Source organism: Rhinopithecus roxellana, chromosome 21 (assembly GCF_007565055.1).
Source record: "Rhinopithecus roxellana isolate Shanxi Qingling chromosome 21, ASM756505v1, whole genome shotgun sequence".
Taxonomy (NCBI): Eukaryota; Metazoa; Chordata; class Mammalia; order Primates; family Cercopithecidae; genus Rhinopithecus; species Rhinopithecus roxellana.
In genome coordinates, this window is record NC_044569.1 from 13,962,370 (window position 1) to 13,983,632 (window position 21,263).

At 38.2% G+C, this 21,263-nt stretch overlaps 2 protein-coding genes across 2 annotated transcripts in view; both read left to right on the plus strand.

Annotated features, from left to right (window-relative positions):
• Positions 1 to 21,263, plus strand: part of DLGAP1 (DLG associated protein 1) — a 971,529-nt gene that overhangs the window by 166,351 nt on the left and 783,915 nt on the right. The window lies entirely within an intron of this gene.
• LOC104654124 (phosphoglycerate kinase 1) lies at positions 17,042 to 18,820 on the plus strand. Its single transcript, XM_010353204.2, has one exon. It carries the CDS (start codon positions 17,128 to 17,130, stop codon positions 18,379 to 18,381), a length of 1,254 nt encoding a protein of 417 aa, XP_010351506.1. The 5' UTR covers positions 17,042 to 17,127; the 3' UTR covers positions 18,382 to 18,820.

Here is a 21,263-nt window from a genome sequence, read left to right on the forward strand (position 1 = left end):
CATTCAGCCAGTCCTTCTTTGTTCCTGAGAGAGTGAGCAGCTTGCCCTCAGAAGGCTCTGAAATAGGTCAGAACAGGGCAATATTTCAGTCATCTCCAAGAACACCCCTGCCCTGGGCTGAAGATTTATCTGTTATTCTGTTTTCATTTTCCTATTTGCCCAGACACTTAACACAATAGAGTAAGACAGGAGAAGTTTTACAACAGGCACCACATGACAGAACAGAGGTCAAAATAACCAACCTCCACATGCAACTCCCCAGATTGGAAGACAGACCTCCGTGTAGCATCATTTTATCCCCCGCCCCAAAGAAATTAAAGTTAAAAATGAAACCTGTTATGCAAATCAAATTCCAATTACACCAAAAACTAAAATTCTGCCCTCCCAATTTATTTTTCTACTTAGTCTGAGGCAGATGATGAGCTGAGCAGCAAGTGGATTGATTTTAAGCTGTCTTCTAGTGTACCCTACGTCAAAATGATTCTAACCCCTAAAACATTCATGTGTCTCCCTCTTTCTCCCTTTTCCCCCCCTCCAAGAGCTGTGCAACACATGAAAACATGGCACAGCTAGACCCAGCCACGAAATTGCAGAAACACAAGCAAATCCTCAGGGCCTAGAGCAGTCATCCGGGAAAATTGATATACATTTGAATTGATACATATTATGAACTGGAGCTACCATTCAGATAACAATCATGGAGCCAAGTAGAGCTTTTGAGTTCTTTGAAGAAAAGAACATGTAACAGCCATAAAGGAAAAGCTAAAATTCTCTTGCTTCTGGCTTTTGCATGATATTCGTCAGTCCTTTCCAAGTTTCTGGAGTCTGTGACTTGTTAATTGAAACTCCTTTGGGAGAATTTTTCCATTAAAAATTAATTGTGACACTATGCCTCCCATATCCTTAGAGAAAATCCCCGATGCACAGTGCTACTTTCTCGTAGAGTAGAAATTAAACCTTACCTGCCTTATTGCAAAATTTAACATTTGTCAAGTTGCCACTTTTATTCTCCTGACCTGACTCAGTTTCTCTCTTTGCCTTAATTCTTAACACATGCTTCTCTTCTCAGTATCCTCAGGTGACATGTGTACTGAGGCAGCCTCCTCTGCCTTTGTTAGCAGGGTACCCGCTCTTTTAACAGGCACCTCTTCATGGCCTCGAATTTGTCCTGCTCTTGAGTCTGAAGGGGATAGATCCCCAAATATCGGTGTGGTTCACTGCTGCCCCAATTATCATTAAAAAGTCATCTCTTTCCCTGGCCACTGTATTTCAGCCCTCAACCCCAATATGTCATATTCTTCTCTATTTACCTTTTTTCTTTTAAGATCCTCCCTAACAAAATTATTTCCCTGATTTGTCTTGCTTGTTTTCTGTAACCTTCCTGAGAATGTGGGTCCTGAAAAGGCAGAGGTTTCTGCCTCTCTTGTTCCTTCACAATCAGTGCTAACTAGTTCCATCATGAACGCTTCCTGGCTGTCACTAAATATTTTTGAAATGAGTGACTGAAGGGTCAATCCCAAACTCTGCTGTTCTCTCTGTATTTCCCCATCCCCAGCAAGACCCTCTGACACTTTTAATCCTGTGCTAAATGGCTGCTGTACTCCTTCTGCTCTGAAATTCTGGAGTTCTAAAAGTCCTGTGTCCTGCGGGCGGTTTCCTCCCAGACTCTCGGCATTAGCGTCATCCTCGATGCTTGAAATGAGTCACGTGTTGATGCTTTTCACTGCTTGTGCCCTGAGGAACCCCAAACCTTGAACATTCTAGCCTGGGAGGACAGCCCTGTTTGGAATAGTTCTCCTTGTAGTGAGGGGTCTGCCTCTGGTGTTCTGTTTCCTTTCAAATAGGCTCAGTTGGATTTGCTTGGTTGGTTTCATGTTTGTTTGTTTGATTTTATTACTTGCTGCTTAATTTGGCCCATATCTCCTCTATCATATAATACTGGTTTGTTCACAGTCATTTCTTCATCCTTCCTTTTTGGCTTCTGGATTCCAAAATTGTATCTGTGAACATTTTTTCCCAGGCTCAGTCCTTTGACATTGTCCCTGAGGAAGAAACATAAGCTGTTGTATTCTGAGTTTGCCAGAGCGACACTTTGTTTTTCAAATAATTTTTGTCCACATTCCTCTCTCGGCTCTCCGAGTAGGGTAATTTTGCTGTCAGTCCAGGACCAAGCTACTTTAAAACTCTCCAGGAGGTTAAAGCAAACTAAATATGGCCTGAGAAAAACTCCGTGCTTCTCTATTTGAGTCCTTGTGGATGAACTGTAACCTGGATTAATATGTAGACAAGACAAGATTGAAAACCTGACTTAGGAGTTTGCACCTGTAATGATAGCTGAGTCTTGGCCAATCTCAGCTGCCATATTTCAACCACTCATAGACTGCTAAGTGTTCAAACTGTGTTCAAGTAAGGCAAACGCCAACCTGTAACCAATCCAGCTATTTCTGTACCTCACTGCCAATTACCATATATCATTTCCCTTTGTCTATAAATCTTCTTCCACTATGTGGCTGCCCTGGAGTCTGTGAATCTGCTGTGATTCTGGGGACTCCCTGATCACGAATCGTTCACTGCTCAATTAAACTCCTTTTAATTTAATTTGGCTGAAGTTTTTATTTTATCAAGATACATAGTTTCTCTTCCCTTAAAAATCTGTCTGACCTGCCCTATATGTTCTTGAACATTCTCCTCAGGTAATTTTTATTTTCCTTGCACTCTGACAACATTCTGTTTTCCTTTCAGTTCCATTTTCTGCCCCTTTTCTTACTTTAGATACTTGTTTTTCACCAGTTCATTTCTCCTTGAGTCTCATTTTGGGATTCTAGATAGAAAGAAATCTCTGGGCATGAGAGTTTTCCATTCCCCCTTTAGCTTCAGTTTTGTAATAATTGGAGTGAACTTTTCTCTGTGTGTTCTTGCATAAAAAGCATTAATAAGATTTCCCCTCATTCTATGTTTTAGCAACTAGATCTTCCACTTATGGGCCTGGGTCCCTGATATCCAAATGATGAACAGGATGCATAGGGATTGCCAACTCTGGTGAAAAAAAAAAAAAAAGTCTTTACAAAAAGTAAAAATTATTACTTTATGCATTATTTTTGTAAAGAAAAAATAGTTTTACAAAAAGTAAATAACATCCTCCCTTTCTTTATCTTTCCTAGTGCAAACGTGCAGGAGCATTTACTTTATTGTTAAAGCACTTTAACTCATCAGTATTTCTTTTGAAAAGTGACTCTCAGAAATCACCATTATATGTCAGATAGGGTCCAATTTGCACAGAATACAATGGGATTATTACTGTCCTTGTTGCCTGCATTACTTCAATTCTTCAGCCTAATATTTCATTAGCTTCTTTTGATAGTCACACATACAATAGACCAATTGAGCCTGCAATCCACTTCCTATAGCTTGTCAACTGAGACCTGTGAAGACTTCACTCCAGAAGGCCATGGGTCTGACCCCACCTCCTTAGTTGTACCCTACTGAAAGCAGAGCAAGAGTGTGTGGGACATCAGTTCCTAGCGACTAAGTATGTAAAACTTAGGAGTACCAGCTTCAGCATCACCTGTAATAATTCTGCTACTACCATACATCAAAGGCCACAGTGGTGCCTATGACACACCTTCTAAAACTAGAAACCACAACTTTTTCCCCACAGGCTCTTTGACACTACATTTTAGCCTTAGTACTCGAACTCAAGATCTCCTTGTTCATAGGCCTTTGATGGGATAAAGTGTTTGATGCATTCACTGGTTTCCTTTCCCGCTACTGTATTTTGTTTCCTCTGTGTCTTCCCATTCCGCCTTCCCACCCTGCCAGTGTTCAGCTGGTACTTTATGGGCCTATTTACCTCAAGGAAGAGCTGACATTATACCTCTGATGTTGAAAGGCTTCTCCCTGCTTGCAGGGCCACGCTTGATTTTTTTTTTTTTTTTTTTTTCAGTAGAGACAGAGTCTCGCAATGTTGCCCAGGCTGGAGTGCAGTGGCTCCTCACAGATGGATCACAGTGCACCTATAATCATAGGGCATTGCTTGAGTCTCCTGGGGTCAAGCCATCCTGCCACCTCCACCTCCTCAGTACCAAGAACTACAGACACACACCATGCTGGGCAGACACACTTGATATTTAATGCTCTCAGGTGTGTTTCCTTTGGGGAAAGAATCACCTGTTTGTTCCTGCCTCCAAGCCCTTGTCTTTTATTTAACCCTGTTTGACTGTCAGGACTGAGCCTCAGATTTCTTGGATCAGGCAAAAGCATGTTCATTCACCAGTTTAAATACAGCTGTATGTTGTTTGAAGTTACCGTTATACAGTTTTATAAAAAAAAAAAAAAAAGAATGCTTTTCTAATTACTCGTTAACTGTATTGAATAAAACTTTTGTGCGAGTACATGGATAACTTCTTGGCAAAATCTGTTTATGAATTTTATCTTCATTAGTATGTTTAGTATTTTCAAAAAATATTTATCCCAAACTATTTGATCCCTTCAAAACTTTCTTTATAAACTCTATTGATGAGGAAATTTTTCACACTCTCCCTTTATCAGTTGCACACAGGTTTCTTGAAGAAAAGGGTGTTGATTTGTTTTTCTAAAGACCACCAGAGCGAGCACAAAAGAACCAGCGAGTAGGCAAAGGCCAGGAGCAAAACTGCAAGTTTATTTTTGGTCACCTAGCTTCAGGGAAGTAGGTGGGTAGGGAGAGGTCTGTTGGTGTCCGGCAAAGGAGGCCGACAGAGTCCCCCGGTGGGGCTCTCGGACGGAGTTCCTAATACAGTCCCGACCGGAGTGAGGGACTGAGGAAGGCCGCACGTGGCGTCCGTCCGGAGGGGCTTTTCTAGGAGTGGGAGGGCAATAGGCGGGGCACGGGCGTGTCGGGGGGCGTTCCGCAGGTGCTACCAGGTAAATCTTGGTCTCTTCGGATTGAGGTCACCTGGCGCATGCCCGGTTGGTCTGCACCTTCCCGGTTGCCGGCTGCATTTTCGCGCCCGCGGGAAAAGTTGATGAAGAAGAACCCGGAAGTGCACCATCTTGCCTCCGTTCGTCCAAACAGGTGTGTGGAGTGAAAAGTAAAGAAATGATTTTCACCAGAATTGGCAATCCCTGTCAGTTATTGTTTTTATTTATATATATATGTCTCTCTCTCTCTTACAGGGCCCTTTACCCATTGGTGGTAACTAGTATATTTTTGTGTTTGTACTAACTAGTTCAGGAAATCAAAATAAATCTAATCCTTTTGCTACATAATATTGCTTAAAATATTCAAAGACAAATATTCTCTGACTCTCCATTGTTACTTAAGAAATGTCTTCCATTTCTTTATCATTCCCAGTAAAAACTTTCGGGAGTATTTATTCTGAAAACACTTTAACTCATCAATTTTTTTTTTTGAAAAGTGACTCTCAGAAATCAGCATTACACATCAGATAGGGTTCAATTTGCATAGAGTACAATGGGATTATTACTTTCTTTGTTGCATTCATTACTTCAGTTCTTCAGCCTTATATTTTATTAGCTTCTTTTGAAAGACATGGACACAATAGACCAATATTGAGCTGGCAATCTACTTCCTATAGCCTGTCCCATTTATTTTGTCATTTTTCACATGGCGTAATGTCAAAACAAATTTTCCCCATCCTGTGTGGCTAAAGTTGACACTTTGAACAGACGGATGACTACTTTTGAAACTAAATAGGCTAAAATGACATGACTGAGACAAAACAGTCCAGACAGTTTATTACAGTGTCTGCTAATTTATGACATATTTCCTGGAATTATTTGCTATGATCACATCCATATTTTAAAAAATTGAACTTTAAGTCAGAGGCATGCTGCTGTGTCATAACTGGTAAAGCAGGCTCTTCTCTCGCAATGTCAGCCCTCAGTTATGTGATCACAGAAAAGGTTGCTTCTATTTTTTATGTGCATAAATTTAACAAGGCTTTGTCAACAAATATAAAAATTTGTTAATGCTTCTACGGCAAACTCTTCAGATCTAAAGCATTTCATTATTTACTGAAATGTCAGCGCTAAACATACATCAGATGTATTACTTTACTTGCATTGGAATGGAAATTGATGTTTATTTAAGATTAATTAATGGCTTTGTACATACTTACTATTTCATTTATATAAGGGACTTATGTATTATAGTATGTGTTATTCTTCAGCACCATATCTGTACCAGCTTTATTCACAAATCATTTTGTTTTAACATCAGAAAATTTATTATTTTTACTCTTTTAATGAAAACATTATCATAGACATTGATAGCAGTTGGGAATATTGATTATTAATTAAACATTTTAAAATATTTCTTAAAGATACAAATACTTGTAACAAGTGGAATGCATTTAGAATTCTTTATAGACTACCCTTCTTACATTATAGATGTTTCACACATGAAAGTCTTTTCTTTGATACACAGAATCATAAACATAGGAAGTATATAGGTATAAATATTTATAACGTGTACATCTTATGCATTTTACATATGTATGTGTCTCTGTGCATGTGTGTGTCTATAAGTGACTGTTTATACAACCCCTGAAGGAAATTAAGAAGTGAGCTCAACTTTGTATTTTTGAGGGAAAGCCTGAATATTTTTGACCCTACAGAAAAGTGGCCATATTCTATTCACTTGGTGATGTGGGAAACAATAGGAAACAACTAGAGCAAAGCGAATTATTGCAGATATAACCAATATCAATGCAAATTTTCTAGATGGACCACTTTTTTTTGAGATGGAGTTTCGCTCTCGTTTCCCAGGTTGGAGTGCAGTGGCGCAATCTCGGTTCACTGCAACCTCTGCCTCCTTGGTTTAAGCAGTTCTTTTGCCTCAGCCTCCCAAGTAGCTGAGATGACAGGCACCCACCACCATGCCCAGCTAAGTTTTTGTATTTTTTTACTAGAGATGGAGTTTCATCATGTTGGCCAGGCTGATCGCGAACTCCTTACCTCAGGTGTTCCAACCATCTCGGCCTCCCAAAGTGCTGGAAATACAGGCGTGAGCCACCACGCCCAGCCCCACATTTTAAGAAAATTGAAAACAAACAATAAAATATAACTTTAGACTGTAACATTTCTCCAACTTTTCTGAAACATATCCCAAAAGCAGCTACCTTCAAATCATTGACATAAAATATATATATAAATGTTAGTACTCAACAAGTATTACTTTACTGGAATTTCATATGATGGAAGATGGAACTAGAAAGACATTAGACTGATAGTTTGTTCCAAAATTAGCAGGCATGATTAATCTGTTTCTCACAGGATATCTCAAGTTATAAGTCCAAGACAATTTTAGGGTTAAGAAGAAATTTGTATTTCTACCAAGGTCATGAAGAGAAAGACAAATAATCTCACTTTTGAAAGAATGCTGAGGGTGGGATTAGTAACAAAGAAATTTATATTTTTACCAAGGTCATGAAGAGAAAGACAAATAATCCCACTTTTGAAAGAATGCTGAGAGTGGGATTAGTAACAATAGCATAAAAATTATCTCAGAATTCTTTATCAAAGCTAATCAGTCATCGAGTATTTCACACCAATTATCTGTGCCCAACCACTTTTAGATTCACGAGTTTAAGAGGTCACCATTGCTTCATAATTGGGAAGGTAAGACCATGGAGCCTCCTCCCTAGAAAGGAACCAGATGGGAAATCATCAGTGCAAATGGTAAAAATTGTATTGCTTTTATCAGACTGTAGAAAAGTCTAATTGCAGCAATTGTTAAATTACTGTTCAGAAATCATTACAAACAAGTGTGAGGTGGTGTGGTAGGAAGAGAAAGAGGGACGGTGTGGAATTGTGGGAATATTTCTAGAGTTGACAGACATGAATTTTGAGCCCATCTCTACCATTAACTGGCTATATCGTGATATGAAGTCAGGGAGTAAATACTTAGCACTGTACTAGTTATGTGCTTTTGATCAGTAATTTATTCACTCTGTGCTTCAGTTTCTTCATTTGTTTTAAGTAAGACCGTGAAGACAGGGATTAATTTATTTGTTATGTTCATCCATGTATCCCAGACACTAAGAATAGTGCCTGGCAAGATTGTTTCCAATAAATATTTCTGAAATATATGAGTAAATTAATAATTGCCAAAGTGGGTAGATTTATTAAAATTATATCATGATTAATTGGCCCTTTGAACGGTTGCCAGGAGTTATACATGCTTACATTTTTTTATCAACTTATACAGATATTAAGATTTCATCAAATGTCAGAAATGTGAAGTTCATGTTGAAGCTAAATAGCAACCAATAGCCAGTATGTCATATTTAACAAAATCAATGAAAAAAAGTAAATGTCAGAAAAATGTTAGTAATACTGCAAGAAAATAGCTTAAGATGACAACTTGTTTTTATTCATTATAAATTGAAAATGAATTGGGTACGCTATGATTTGATGACTAATGAATAAATCAGATTTTTGATTCAAAAACAACCATGAGTATACTTCAATGCTTAGGATAGTAAGATGAAATAACATCAATAAAATTCGTTGGCATGGTTAATGCAATGTATGTAATTAATGAAAACTAAAACGTTGAAATCATATGCTTAAGTTTTGTCATTCTTTAAATAATTGAAGAAATGATTTGTTGGTAAATTTAATATAAAAGTTTATCTGCTTTACAATAAATATTTGCTTTAGTTAAGAAAAATAGCAAATTATTTAGAGTTATCTTACTAATAATATTCAATATGTTAGACACATTTAAATCATTGTTGTAATTGGACATATAGGCACGCAAGTGTTTGTTGAGCTAGAGGGAAAACAGATCGTTTGTTTTACCTACAGCTTTGTCTGAATCTTACACATCAGGCGCTTCCCCACCAGCACCAAGATTCAGCCAATGGTTTATTTTTTAAAGCCCACGTGGTTTTTCTCAAAGAAGCAGGAGCTTTATTACTTTACTTTAACCTAAATACTCACAGTCTTTTGAAATCACTGCAAAAACACATTACTTGGTGTATCTAAAATGCCCAAGGCAAGAGATATTAGCCAAATAAAAATTAATAGATATCAGTGCTTCTTCTTAATCTAATGTTAAAAAAAAAATTTGGATGTTTAGCAATTTCTATTTTATAATACACTTTCCTATATGTTACTTAAAGTGAAGTGAGGTGTTATTGTCCCTGTTTCATGTTAGAAGAAACACAGAAAATTAAAGTGACCTAAATAGAGTTATACAGCTACTAAGAAATAGTAAGAGTTGAACCCCAGGTCTGCCACTTCCACTCCAGCACTTGTTCTGCATGTTACTATTGCCTATGCAACCATTGCCTTTGCAGAGGCTGCTTCCAGCATGATTCTTGCTTCTCTGAGCCAGCAAATAAACACAGTCCACTAATGTTTACAACTGCCTCCAAGATCAGGAATATTTTTTGTTTGCTTTGTAGAGGAAGAAGTATTTTAAGGTTTTTCTTGTTTGCTTGAAAATAGATCCAGCAATCCCACTAACGGATATCTATCCAAAGGAAAAGAAATCATTATATCACAAAGATACCTGTATTCCTATGTTTATCACTGCAGTGTTCACAGTAGCAAAGAAACGGTATCAGTCTAAGTGTCTATCAACAGATGATTAGATAAAGAAAATATATATGCATGTGTGTGTGTGTGTATATATGAAAAATGTTATATATACGCACATGCACACACACCATGGAATACTATCCAGCCATAAAAAACAATGAAATCATGTTCTTTGCAGCAACATGGATGAAACTGGAGATCATTATCTTAAGTGAAACAACTCCGAAACAGAAAGTCAGATACTGCCTGATCTCACTTAAAAGTGTGAGCTAATGTGTACACATGGACATAGAGTGTGAACTAATAATCACTGGAGACTGGGAAGAGTAGGAAAGTGTGAGGGCTGAGGGCTGAGAAATTACTTAGTGGGTACAATGTACACTAGTTAGGTGATGGTTACACTAGAAGCCCAGACTGCACCATTACTTAATGTATCCATGTAACAAAATTGCACTTGTACCTCTTAAATTATACAAATAAGTAAAATAAAATAAAAGGCAAATGTAAGCAAACTTTCTTTGAAAATAAAAGCCCGTAATACTCATTTAGCTTATCATTCTGAGAACAGAAGTACTATATAAATGCAAAAATAAGCCCCATAGACTTTTTGTATACATAGTTAACTCATATAACATGCCGTATTTAAAAAACTATAGATTTGTAACAAAAAATTGTTACCAAATACAAAACAACAACAATACAAAAGAATAAAAAAGAGCCAAAGGTAAGTAGCTTTTCTCTTGTAAATCCATTTGAACATGTCCAGTGATCTAAGAAAAAAAAATGCAATCTCTTTCCCACTTATCAGGTTCCTAAGTAAAGGACTGTTCAACAGTAGGTTTTTAGGGTAAGAAGGTGGGAGAAAAGGCTTTTAGAGTGGAGCAGACATTGTATTTCCAAGGGCTGAAATTCCATGAAGAATAAAATTAAATGCAGTATTACCAATATTTGGACAAATAAAAATTCAGACAGTCAAAATACATAAATTGAAAGCGGGAGATAGCTTTGTGCTACCCCTGCTGGGTTCTATCACAGTAGTATCTCTGGAAACTGTCTGGCTACAGTAAAGTGGGATAACAATCCACCAAAAATCATTCGCACTAAATAACCCAAAAAAGAGAATTAGAACAAGTGCAGTTTCATAATGGTTTTCATACAAAGGAATATTAAAGAGAACTTTAAAGTTTGCTTTTAAAATAAAAAATAAAATAAAAAATAAACCCACAACATTCTACGGTTCCTAATCTCATAGACATCCTTCATGGAACCTATGACATGTATCTTATCCCACATAAAACCCCCACAAACTGTTCTTACTTTCAGAATGCTGACATACCTTAGGTTCAAAGTAACCATGACATCCTAAAATTATCAGAATGGGTATTACAGTGAAACAGTGCACATAAGCTTACACGCACACACACACGCACATATTCTCCATTTGTAAAACTGGATTTTAAATAAAAATTCAAGAATTCTTTAAGCATGTTTTAAATTAAGTAACATTATGCAATTCCATGTATTCCTTAAAGCTATTTCTGATAGAAATTTGCAGCATTATTGGATCACAAGGGCATCCTTTGCACACAGTCCTCAGTTGGAACAAGCCTATTTCTCACAGTCGTCTATATCACCTGTATACACAGGAAAATCATCAAATGCCATTATCCTAGTAGGGAAAAAAGCTTCCCACTGTTTTGTTGATGAGATTTTATTTAAACATTCTCTTCTTTTTAAAAATCAGCATGAGCTAAGTTACTACAAAAATTTATTTATGGATTAGAAAATATATTCAATAACGTCTAGCAAGCAAATGAAATGTATGATGAGGCTGGAACCAATATTTATGCATATTTAACAAATAGTTTAAGATACACTTTTTTAAAATCTTACATATGTATCACTGTTTCTATTTATACTTACAGATGTAACTCTAGTCAGACACACAGAAATCTGTATTTCTTATTTAAACTTCACTTAAGAATCACACAAAATTTACAGTACCAGATACTCATTTCTTGAGTTTCTCTGACCTTATGCATAAAAAAATAGACTTTGAAAATTACCTGTTGGTGGAATTATACTGTAAGACATTTTACTTTTACCATGAAATACTCCTATGAGAAAATATATTTGTTTATTTTTCTTTTTTTCAAGCTAGAGGCTTGCTCTGTATTCCAGGCTGGAGTACAGTGGCAAGATCTTAGCTCACTGGAACTTCTACCTCCCAGGTTAAAGCGAGTCTCCCACCTCAGCTTCCCAAGTAGCTGGGATTACAGGTGCATACCACCATACCCGGCTGATTTTTGTATTTTTAGTAGAGACAGGGTTTCACCATGTTGGCCAGGCTGGTCTTGAACTCCTGACCTCAAGTGATCCGCCTGCCTCAGCCTCCCAGAGTGCTGGCATTACAAAGATAAGCCACTGCTCCCAGCCTTGTTTAATTTATTTTAACCTCCATCTATAAACAGAAATTCTGAAAAGATCCTGAATAATCAGAGCTCATTATGATTCTCCACACTATAGCCAAAGTCAAAGTCAGCTCATCAAAACATAATTGTGATCCTATTTCTTATGCCTTCCCCTGTCTCCTGCCTTGCATACAAAAAGATCAAGCCCCCGCGCCCCTCCAAAAAAAAGAGACACATCAGTGGTTTCCCATTTTTCTTGGACAATAGACAAAACTATCATTCAGTCCATAAGGTGTTTTCCGGCTGAACCCTCATACCCTCCTGCTACACCATACAGTCCTCTCTCTTTTTTCTGCTCCTCCTAGCCACAGAATATTTGCATGTTCTCTTTCCCTTGTAAACTCCTGCTTATAATTCATATCCCAGTTCAAGAATAATTTTCTGCTATTTGAGCAAAGACTTTTCTAACCAATGAACTCACTTCTAAATATGTTTTCTTTGTTATATTTTCATAAGACTTTATTTTCTTCAGAATAAATATGTATCTCAATTTTATACTTTATTGTATATGATTATTAGCCTCCATCTCTTCCACTCAGAGATAAACTCCACGAGAGCAGTGAACACATACCTTTTAACGCATCATCTAACAGTATGCCTAGCACAATAGTTAGCATTTAGTAAGTGCTCAATAAGTTTTTCTTGCAAGAAGGAGCTATGCTTAGTTTTGGGCATTTATGATATTCTAGGAGAGAGGAAAAAAAACAGCTAAAATCCTTGCTTTGTTAGGATTTACATTCTAGCGTGGGGAGAAGGACCAAAACATATACATAATAAATAAGTAAATTAAGCAGGGTGTTAGAAAATGATAAATGTTATTCGACATAGAAAAACTTATATTAGAGTGAGGGGATCAAGACTGCCAGCAGTGGGAGAGGCATGGGGGCAGGCTGAATTCCAAATAGGATTTTAAATACATGGATACCTGTTTCAGAAGGTAACATTTGAGCAGACTTGAAGGAAATAAGGGAATTCACCACGAGGATCTCTTAAGGGAAGAGCTTTCCTGTGAGAGAGAACATTCAGTGGAAGAGCTCCTAGAATAGCAAGTAGCCCTTGTGGCTGGAGTGGAGTGAGCAAATGGGACGGTACTGGTCTAAGTCATTAGAGACATCATGGGGACCAGACACCCTAATGGAAATAATGAAAAGTATGTGATTTTTTTTTTTTTTTTTTTTTTTTTTTTTTTTTGAGACGGAGTCTCGCTCTGTCACCCAGGCTGGAGTGCAGTGGCCGAATCTCAGCTCACTGCAAGCTCCGCCTCCCGGGTTCACGCCATTCTCCTGCCTCAGCCTCCGGAGTAGCTGGGACTACAGGCGCCCACCACCACGCCCGGCTAGATTTTTGCATTTTTTAGTAGAGACGGGGTTTCACCATGTTAGCCAGGATGGTCTCGATCTCCTGACCTCGTGATCCGCCCGTCTCGGCCTCCCAAAGTGCTGGGATTACAGGCTTGAGCCACCGCGCCCGGCCCTAGTGTATGATTTTTAAATGCATTTTGATACTCTCTCATTACCAGTAACCACAATTTATAATGCTGATTACAATTTGCTAGCAGATAGATGTATGATTATTATGTATTCCCATATTAATTCACCAATTTCCCAAATTAGAAGTTAGTCCCATTTTGATACATTCTTTGAAAGATTGTTTCTTAAATTTCAAAAGTATTATTTAGTAGCATCTTACTAGTTTGTTCTCATTAATGATCAATGGAGTCTGTTTTTTCTTAGAACATTCATGGTCAGGACTGGTTTTGTCTCCCACTACTGTATAGTAAGTCCAGTCGAATATTACTTATGCAGTTATTTAAATGGTTTAGTGTGTTCATTTATGACAAAATAAACATCATTTCTACTTGTTATCTACTAAAAGTGGGGTGTTCAAATACTCAATTGTTGTGGTTTTCTCAATTATAGCTGTCAAAATTATGATGCTATTAAATTACAAGTGCAAGTTTCTGCAGTGATTTCAATGAAGGAGGCCTGCATTGATGGGTAGTGCCTGTCTACCTGTATTGACATTTTAGTGAACATAGCCTGATTATAATATCAAAGCTCTCTAATGTGAGTCAGATTCCAGTGAAGAATTGGTTATATATTATTTCTATTTTAAGTTAGAATTAAAAATATTGAGTAAATTCTCGACTGTCCAAAGTGAGAGGGAAGAGGACTGTTTTCCAGAATGGACCATATGCTAGTCCATAAAGCAAACCTCAACAACTTTAAAAGGAAAGAAATAATACAAAGTACATTTTCTGACTACAATGGAATGAAGTTAGATATCAATAGCAGGAAAACATTTGGGAAACTCACAAATATATGGAAATTATATGACAGACTCTTAAATAACCAACAGGTCAAAGAAGAAATCAAAAAAGAAATCCAAAAACACGTTGAGATGACTGAAAATGAAGGAAACATAGTAAGACTTTGGAATGCAGATAAAGTGTTACTTAGAGGAAAAGTTATAACCATAAAGGCTTATGTGAAAAAGGAAGACTTAAATCAGTAACCTAACCTTCCACCTTAAGACGGAGAAAAACAAAACAAAACAAAAGCAAACGAAACCTAAAGGAGAGAGAAGAAAAGAAATAATAAAGATTTGAGCAGAAATCAGTGAAATTTAAGACTACAAAAATTATAGTAAAAATGAAACTAAAAGCTGGTCGTTTGAAAAGATCAAAAAAAATTGACAATCCTTTAGCTAGACAGATGATCAAGAAAAGAAAAAGAAGACAAATTACTAGAATCAGAAGTAAAAGTAGGGATGTTACCAGTGATTTTACAAAAATAAAAAAAAGCATTGTAAGAAAATACTGTGAACAATTACCAACAAGGTGGATGACGACGTTGGACACTTATTTCTCACCATATATAAAGATTAACTTGAGTAGGGGCACAGTGGCTCACGCCTGTAATCCCAGTTATCTGGGAGGCTGAATTGGGAGGATTGCTTGAGTCCAGGAATTTAAAACCAGTCTGGGTAACAGGGTGAGACGCCATTTATACAAAAAAAAATTAGCCAGGCATTTTGGCACTCACCTGTAGTCATAGCCACTTGGGAGGCTGAGGTGAGAGGATTGCTTAAGCCCAGGAGTTTGAAGTTACACTGAACTGTGATCTCACCACTGCACTCCAGCCTGGGTGACAGTGTTGCTTTCATTCTGTGAAAACAACATTCACAGAGTGGTTGTAATGCTGTGCCATGGAACATCGTCAGTAATACCTGGTGGTGCTGGGTAAAGGATGTGAGGGATTTCTTGATTCAGCCAAGACCAGGAAAAGAAGAGCAAGTACCAAGAGGAGACCCATGTATGCTGGGAAGGCAAGAGCAGGAGAGGTAGGGTGCATGGAGAGATTAAGATATCAGGCTGTTTCTCAACATGGTGAGAGGTTAACAAATGATTGATTTCCTTCTCCACACTCAAATTTGCTATAATGGAAAGTTTTTTTTCCCATGCTGTATTAGTTTCCTGGGGGCTGCAGTAACAAATTACCACAAATAGGGGGTGGAGAGATGGTAAAACAACAGAAATTTATCCTTTTACAGTTCTAGAGTCTAGAAGTTCAAAGTCAAGGTGCTGGCAAGACCTTCCTCTCTCTGAAGGCCCTAGGTGAGAATCCCTCTTGATGCATCCTAGCTTCTCATGGCTCCCAGCAATACTTACTGTTCATGCCTTGGCTTGTAGCTGCAGTCTCCACCCCTGTCTTCACAAGGTTTTCTCTGTGTGACCTCTCCTCTTCTTGTAAGGATACCTGTCACTGGTATCCTGAACCCTGGTATGGTATTCATACCACCCTGAACCAGTGTGATCTCGTTATAACTAATTATGTCTGCAAAGAACCCATTTCCAAACAAGGTCACATTCACAGGTGTCAAGGGTTAACACTTGAACGTGTATTTTGAGGGCATACAATTTAGGCCACTATAAAACGCTTTTCCGGAGAAGAGTTAAGGCAACAGGAAATCCTTTTATATATATTGAATCTGTGTCTCTGGCTTTTTACTTCATACGGTGCTGCAAACAGTCTGATCTCATGGTGGCCTGCTGATGGCAGAGAAAATAACCTGGTATTATTCAGCCTGGGGGCTAAGGGACTAAGTGGGATTGTTATTTGACAAGTTTAACATTTTCTAGTATTTTGTAACTGAAATGCCATCACATAGCTACTATGTCGCTCTGCATGGTTGACAGGGAGTTTTAGCTCAGGGATACTATTTAGTGAGGGAATATATTCACCTAATATTACATATATATTTCATACATAAAAATCTCTCCCGGCTTTCACCTAAAGAACACAAAAAGGTAAAATAAATTGAATTCATATCACACCTGATACTGTAACTTTTTGATGCATTTTTTAAAAAGGCTACAGATGAGGAAATCTTATATAAGTTTATAGATGAGAGTTCTTCAGAAGCAATTTTAATGACAGAAGTAGACAAAGAATTATGCAGTTCTAAGAAATGAGATAAATACATATTTTTTATGCAATACACCATTTAATACTATTCATACTCTTCTACCTTAATATTAGCCTAACTTCATAAAGTTGGAATACACTGCACAGATCATAAACCTAAAATATAAAAACACCTGAATATAGTCATGAAAGAAAAAAAATGGATAAAGAATTGCAAGGGGGGAACTTGGTCTCAGTCTTCAAGTGCTTTCTCTTGCAGCAGAGCCGTTTCTGTGTTCTCACCACAGAGCCTACTAAACATGAATTGTATGCATCAAAAAAGGTACTTGATTTAATGAGCATGATTACCTGTTTCCTCAAGCTTTAAGGTCTTCTCAAAATATATTCAGTCATTTCAGCATAATCAATATTTACATCATTAGATTTGAAGCAGAAAGGTCAAAAGCAAAGGGAAATAGGTGGGTGAGATCAGACAGTTAAAATCACTGAGAAGTAATAATTGAGACTGAGGGATGATAAGAATCACCACCTCCAAAAACCTTCACAAATCTGATACCATTTAGTGGAGGGGTAGAAAATATTACAAAGGGTTCGGCATTCTTCTCTTCCCGAGCGCAAGTCTGCAGCAGGCTCCCGGGTTGTCCGAATCACCGACCTCTCTTCCCAGCTGTATTTCCAAAATGTCGCTTTCTAACAAGCTGACGCTGGACAAGCTGGATGTTAAAGGGAAGCGGGTCGTTATGAGAGTCGACTTCAATGTTCCTATGAAGAACAACCAGATAACAAACAACCAGAGGATTAAGGCTGCTGTCCCAAGCATCAAATTCTGCTTGGACAATGGAGCCAAGTCGGTAGTCCTTATGAGCCACCTAGGCCGGCCTGATGGTGTCCCTATGCCTGACAAGTACTCCTTAGAGCCAGTTGCTGTAGAACTCAAGTCTCTGCTGGGCAAGGATATTCTGTTCTTGAAGGACTGTGTAGGCCCAGAAGTGGAGAAAGCCTGTGCCAACCCAGCTGCTGAGTCTGTCATCCTGCTGGAGAACCTCCGCTTTCATGTGGAGGAAGAAGGGAAGGGTAAAGATGCTTCTGGGAACAAGGTTAAAGCCGAGCCAGCCAAAATAGAAGCTTTCCGAGCTTCACTTTCCAAGCTAGGGGATGTCTACGTCAATGATGCTTTTGGCACTGCTCACAGAGCCCACAGCTCCATGGTAGGAGTCAATCTGCCACAGAAGGCTGGTGGATTTTTGATGAAGAAGGAGCTGAACTACTTTGCCAAGGCCTTGGAGAGCCCAGAGCGACCTTTCCTGGCCATCCTGGGCGGAGCTAAAGTTGCAGACAAGATCCAGTTGATCAATAATATGCTGGACAAAGTCAACGAGATGATTATTGGTGGCGGAATGGCTTTTACCTTCCTTAAGGTGCTCAACAACATGGAGATTGGCACTTCTCTGTTTGATGAAGAGGGAGCCAAGATTGTCAAAGACCTAATGTCCAAAGCTGAGAAGAATGGTGTGAAGATTACCTTGCCTGTTGACTTTGTCACTGCTGACAAGTTTGATGAGAATGCCAAGACTGGCCAAGCCACTGTGGCTTCTGGCATACCTGCTGGCTGGATGGGCTTGGACTGTGGTCCTGAAAGCAGCAAGAAGTATGCTGAGGCTGTCACTCGGGCTAAGCAGATTGTGTGGAATGGTCCTGTGGGGGTATTTGAATGGGAAGCTTTTGCCCGGGGAACCAAAGCCCTCATGGATGAGGTGGTGAAAGCCACTTCTAGGGGCTGCATCACCATCATAGGTGGTGGCGACACTGCCACTTGCTGTGCCAAATGGAACACGGAGGATAAAGTCAGCCATGTGAGCACTGGGGGTGGTGCCAGTTTGGAACTCCTGGAAGGTAAAGTCCTTCCTGGGGTGGATGCTCTCAGCAATATTTAGTGCTTTCCTGCCTTTTAGTTCCTGTACACAGCCCCTAAGTCAACTTAGCATTTTCTGCAACTCCACTTGGCATTAGCTAAAACCTTCCATGTCAAGGTTCAGCTAGTGGCCAAGAGATGCAATGCCAGGAACCCTTAAACAGTTGCACAGCATCTCAGCTCATCTTTACTGCACCCTGGATTTACCTACATTCTTCAAGATCCCATTTGAATTTCTTAGTGACTAGACATTGTGCATTCTAGAGTGCATATATTTATATTTTGCTTGTTAAAACAAGTGAGCTGTGTTAGCTTAGTTCTCTTTTGATGTAGGCTATTATGATTAGCTTTGTCACTATTTCACTACTCAGCATGGAAACAAGATGAAATTCCATTTGTAGGTAGGGAGACAAAATTGATGATCCATTAAATAAACAATAAAAGTGTCCACTGAAACCGTGGAAAAAAAAAAAAAAAAAAAAAAAAAGAAAATATTACAAAGACAAGCTAATGCAACCACAGGTGTCTACAATGATAATATTGAACCATCAAGAAAAGATTAAATGATGTTTAGTATATTTCTTCAAGGTATAGACTTACGTAATATTTATTAGAAAAATTCCCAAGAAATTTGGTTAAATATTTAATATTCACCATTGATAGGCCAAATTTCTCTTATTTGCAGTATTCTTTCATTCATAATAATCATTCCCAAAGGATACCAGACAAATGATGTGTTTCTCTACGAGTGCCTTCCTTGCTGTCAATTCATAGATGTGAAATTAGGTAGTATCATGAAAACCAAGAACAATATGGTAAAGTATTTGTAAATGTTCTAACTAGAGGTCTTCAACAGTTAGAAGTACTTGGGAAGCTTCAAAAATATTGGTCCCTGGGCCTACTCAACACAGACCAATTAAATCAGGACCTCTCGGGATTGGGTCTGAGCTTGAGTTCTTTGTAAAACTTCCCCAAATGATTCTAGTGTGAAACCAACTTGGAGAAAGCTGTTCCGAATAAGAACAGCTTTCTGTACCCCAAAGAACTCAACCACTTTCTAAGTCAAGAATACTCTCCCTTTATAGAGAGGATTGTGAATCAGCTGGTTTCTGTGTCTTCTGGAATATGAGTCAGAAAAGAAAGCTGCCTTTAAAATTCTGTTTCTAAGCTTTGGAAAATAATCCACAGGGGAAAGGAAAATTTTCTTATGAAAATTGTTACTTCATGAAATGTTCTAGTGATAGGATCCAACAATAAAAGGACATAGTGATTAAGGAATCTCATTCACCATAAAAAGACTTAAGGCATAAGTCAGCATCTGCGAACAGCATCTCAGACATGCCCACACAAAATACATGACTGCAGTTCTATAGAAAGTTGTTCTTGGAACTTTACTTCTGGAAAGTGAGCTTACAAAAAAGCACCCGATGACTAAATTAAAATTCAACCTACCAGTAATAGCCATAGAATGCTTGTCTGAGGCTTTGAAAGGTATATTTGGAGGGAAGGAGAGGAGTGGAAGAGCTCGAGTTTCCATTTTCCAAATGCGATAAGTAATCTCAAAAGATACTTTGTTTAATATAAAGGAAAAAAAACTTTTTCTGTGTTATAGGTCTTGTAAGTGTTCCTTATTTTCAATAAAGGCTCCTCTTCAGAAAAATATATTCCAAACGTTAAAACTTATTAGTTTCGTGTGATGAAACCATCAATGTGAAATATTTTGGAAAAATATTACATTATCACTAATTATTCTCATGACAAGTTATTTACTTAAGTTTTAAAGTAACAAACCATCTGTCCTACACCAACTGTTTTATATGCGTCCCAAATGATGCCATTTGAGCTAGTGGGAGAGACACACAGTGAGCTGGAAGGAGTAAGAGTAGGATGTCCCAGAGGAAGAGCAAAGTGAGGCTTGGCTTTGCACTTTATGTTAAATAAGCTGCAATATGAAGAGGGGAAAATGAAATAAAGCCATTGCAAACAACCTACCTGAGAGGTGCCACACGTGAATGAACCTACCCTGTGTTAGTGATGACAGTGCAGTAGTGCGTCTCATCTGCAAAGGGACTTTCTCAGAGAATGAGAGAGATCTGGTTCCTTAATAAGAGGAACTTGAACCATTTTGTCAAAAACTAAATTTTAACAGAGCTTCTGAACATTTAAAATTGTACTACTGTAACATATGAAGGATCCTACGTGAATAGCATGAATTTCTATTTTAATCATTAGCATGCTAAAGTGAAGCAAGCTGCAATAGAAAAGGCCTTTGTAAAGGGAACCTAGAAAGAAGATTTTACTAACAGAATTTATAACAGGCAGAAGTTCAGGACAAAATTATGTCAGAACTCAAGAAATTCTCCCCCTAGTACTCATAGTCAGACCTAGTGTTTTCTAGATAAATGTATGCATTTGTAGAATGTCTGTGATGTTTAATAACTAGACTTATCATTGGCCATTTTAACTACATAGCTGTAGCATTAATTATAGACCATGTCAACGGCCCTTTCAAATGGCTTTTGTTTCTCAGTGAAAATAAAATAATATTAGAATATGGCCGGGTATGGTGGCTCATGCCTATAATCCCAACACTTTGAGAGGCCGAGGTCTGCGGATCAGGAGGTCAGGAGATAGAGACCATCCTGGCTAACACGGTAAAACCTCATCTCTACTAAAAATACAAAAAAATTAGCTGGGTGTGGTGGCGGGCACCTGTAGTCCCAGCTACTTGGGAGGCTGAGGCAGGAGAATGGCGTGAACCCGGGAGGTGGAGCTTGCAGTGAGCCGAGATCACGCCACTGCATTCCAGCCTGGGCAAAAGAGCAAGACTCCATCTCAAAAAAAATAAAAATAAAAAATAAATATATATATATCTATATATATATGAATATGAATGGTATTGTG

Bases quoted from the DNA above. Each gene is read 5' to 3' on its own strand.
- LOC104654124 (XM_010353204.2), top strand. From the start codon at position 17,128: ATGTCGCTTTCTAACAAGCTGACGCTGGACAAGCTGGATGTTAAAGGG.